Genomic DNA, 2269 nt, shown 5'->3' on the forward strand with positions numbered 1-2269 from the left:
TTACAAATGTGGACAGATTCAAACAGAAAATCATGAAGGAAAATCGATTAGCTCTTCTGAGAAATGCCATGATGCCATTTTCCATTTCTGTAGATGTCTGTAGTGACAACCAAATCGATGAGCTTATTCAGAACATTGTTGATCGATATTTGGAAATGGATCGAGAGCGAAGAGTAACAAAACATTTTGTTATCAACGCATTGGATCGACAAGAAGCTCAAAGTCAAATGTCGGAAATACTGGACGCAATTCTGAATAGGGACGAGTAAAATTAATCATCATGTTCTGGCTTTGCGTTGTTGAACTCGATTGAATTTTGAAATGGTTATTTATATTAATCAAGGTAATGTTACGTCAAATGGACTGACTGCATTGTCCATCATGTTTTTGAGGCGCTTAGGAGCTACAACTCAACTTTAAGCATCGTGCGCTCACTGGAGCATTTGCTGCATATTTTGAATCAATTTCAGTATCTTGACGTTGCACAAAGGGATTCAATAAAATATCATAGTACTCATAAAGCGGTTCATAGTCAAATCGTTCAGCTGCTTCAATGACCTGTTGCATTAAATAATTCCTTAAGATATATCTTGGATTTGTTTGATCCATGAGAGATTTTCTGTCTTCGTTCGATAAGTGTGAAATGGATTCATGAGAGAGACGTTGAATGTATTGGGAAAGAAACTGTTTCAAGGATTGAGTGGCAAGTTCCAAATCATTGGTGTCCAGTACGTCTGAAAATCCGGTTCTGCTGCAGCTACCACTAGTAGAAGTGTTGACTCTTGGCTCCAGTGTGGCCATTAGTTTTTCAATAAAGGTCTCTGGGAGCTCACTACAATTCTTGTCCAAATCGGAGAGAGTTCTGAAAAAGTTGGTAAAATCAGCCTTATAAGTGTGCATCCACACAAGTAAACTCTCAATGAGTTCCCAATCTTTATCTCTGAGAGAATCACTGTCACCTTGGAACATGTTGAAATCGGTCACATCTACTTTCGTGTCCACTTCTGGAGCCATGTGAGGAATTAATCCAAGCTTCTTTCTGAAATTTAACAAATAATAATGCTCGAAATGAGGAGCGTAAATGGAGAGCACTTTGGTGAAGTAGTCCGTCGAATCTGGAAGGAAGGTTGGTGTCAAGGCCCTCATCAATTTTTGTAAATTCCAGTAACAAATTGCAGGTTGATTTTTGTAGCGATAGCGTCCCTCCTCGTCACTATTGTTTGGTATAAAGTCTTCATTGTAATAATCCATAAAACCAAATGGTCCATAGTCAATAGTGACACCCAGAATAGACATATTATCAGTATTAAGGACACCATGAACGAAACCGCTTGACATCCAATCAGCAGTCAATTTAGCAGTTCGTCTCACCACTTCCTTAGCAAATTGTTCTCGAATGTTATTGTTCAGAGTGACCTCTCCAGTATTCGCATCAATACAATCTGGAGTCAATAAATGAGAATAATGATTCTTAATGACATAGGTCGCTAAAAGGTCAATATTTTTCACTTCCTTTTCGTAAAGTTCACGTTCTTGTTGACCAAATCGATACAAAAATACCTCAAACGATCCAAATCGAACAAAAGTTGGGGCCACTCTCATCACAATTGCTCCATATTCATACTTTGGATTTCCATTGTAAAACTCATCTCTTAATACCGCTCTGTCCTTAGATCGAACCAAACTAAATGCTCTCGTGGTAGCCACTCCAATCTTGTTCATAAATTCGCTAGCAAAGAATTCTCGAATGGAAGATCTCAATACAGCTCTACCGTCTGCATTTCTTGAGAATGGAGTTGGGCCTGCTCCCTTAAATTGCAATTCAAACAATCGAGGAGATGATGATGACAAGGAGCCATTGTTTTGTCCATTCAATGACCTTGATGCATCAATTTGTCCTATACTAATAGCTCTTCCATCACCCAGTTGACCAGCATAATGTCCAAATTGAAAACCTCCATAACAATGAGCATAATATTTTGTATTCGACAATAATTCATAGCCTGACAAAATGTTAGCCAAACGTTGAGGAAATTTCTTGTCATCTCCACAAAATTGCTCTAAATCTTTTTGTGTGATAAAGGAAGTGCCATGATGACTACTGTTGGCATGATTTTGGCAGGTATCCATTTGTAAATTTGATTCTTGATCCGTAGTGGCAGCTGACAAATCCACTCCGAAGCAATCTCTTGCCACTTCATTACTCGCTACTACAAATTCATATGTTGTAAATCCAGACCATTCATCTTCTAAAGATGATGAGGAGGAG

At 38.4% G+C, this 2269-nt stretch overlaps 2 protein-coding genes across 2 annotated transcripts in view; one reads left to right on the top strand and one right to left on the bottom strand.

The window, feature by feature from the left end:
* The window catches only part of FDP41_000869 (uncharacterized protein), a gene marked incomplete at both ends in the record, with an annotated part of 1068 nt that extends 799 nt beyond the window's left edge, over positions 1-269 (top strand). The window contains one exon of the mRNA XM_044712570.1: positions 1-269. This exon is cut by the window's left edge and continues 799 nt beyond it. Coding sequence (XP_044564804.1) covers positions 1-269 — 269 coding nt within the window.
* A 127-nt stretch (positions 270-396) lies between these two features.
* FDP41_000870 (uncharacterized protein) overlaps positions 397-2269 on the bottom strand; it is a gene marked incomplete at both ends in the record, with an annotated part of 2145 nt that continues 272 nt past the window's right edge. Inside the window, one exon of the mRNA XM_044712582.1 lies at positions 397-2269. This exon is cut by the window's right edge and continues 272 nt beyond it. Coding sequence (XP_044564805.1) covers positions 397-2269 — 1873 coding nt within the window.

This window comes from Naegleria fowleri (genome assembly GCF_008403515.1).
Source record: "Naegleria fowleri strain ATCC 30894 chromosome Unknown tig21, whole genome shotgun sequence".
NCBI classification, from domain to species: Eukaryota; Heterolobosea; class Eutetramitea; order Acrasida; family Naegleriidae; genus Naegleria; species Naegleria fowleri.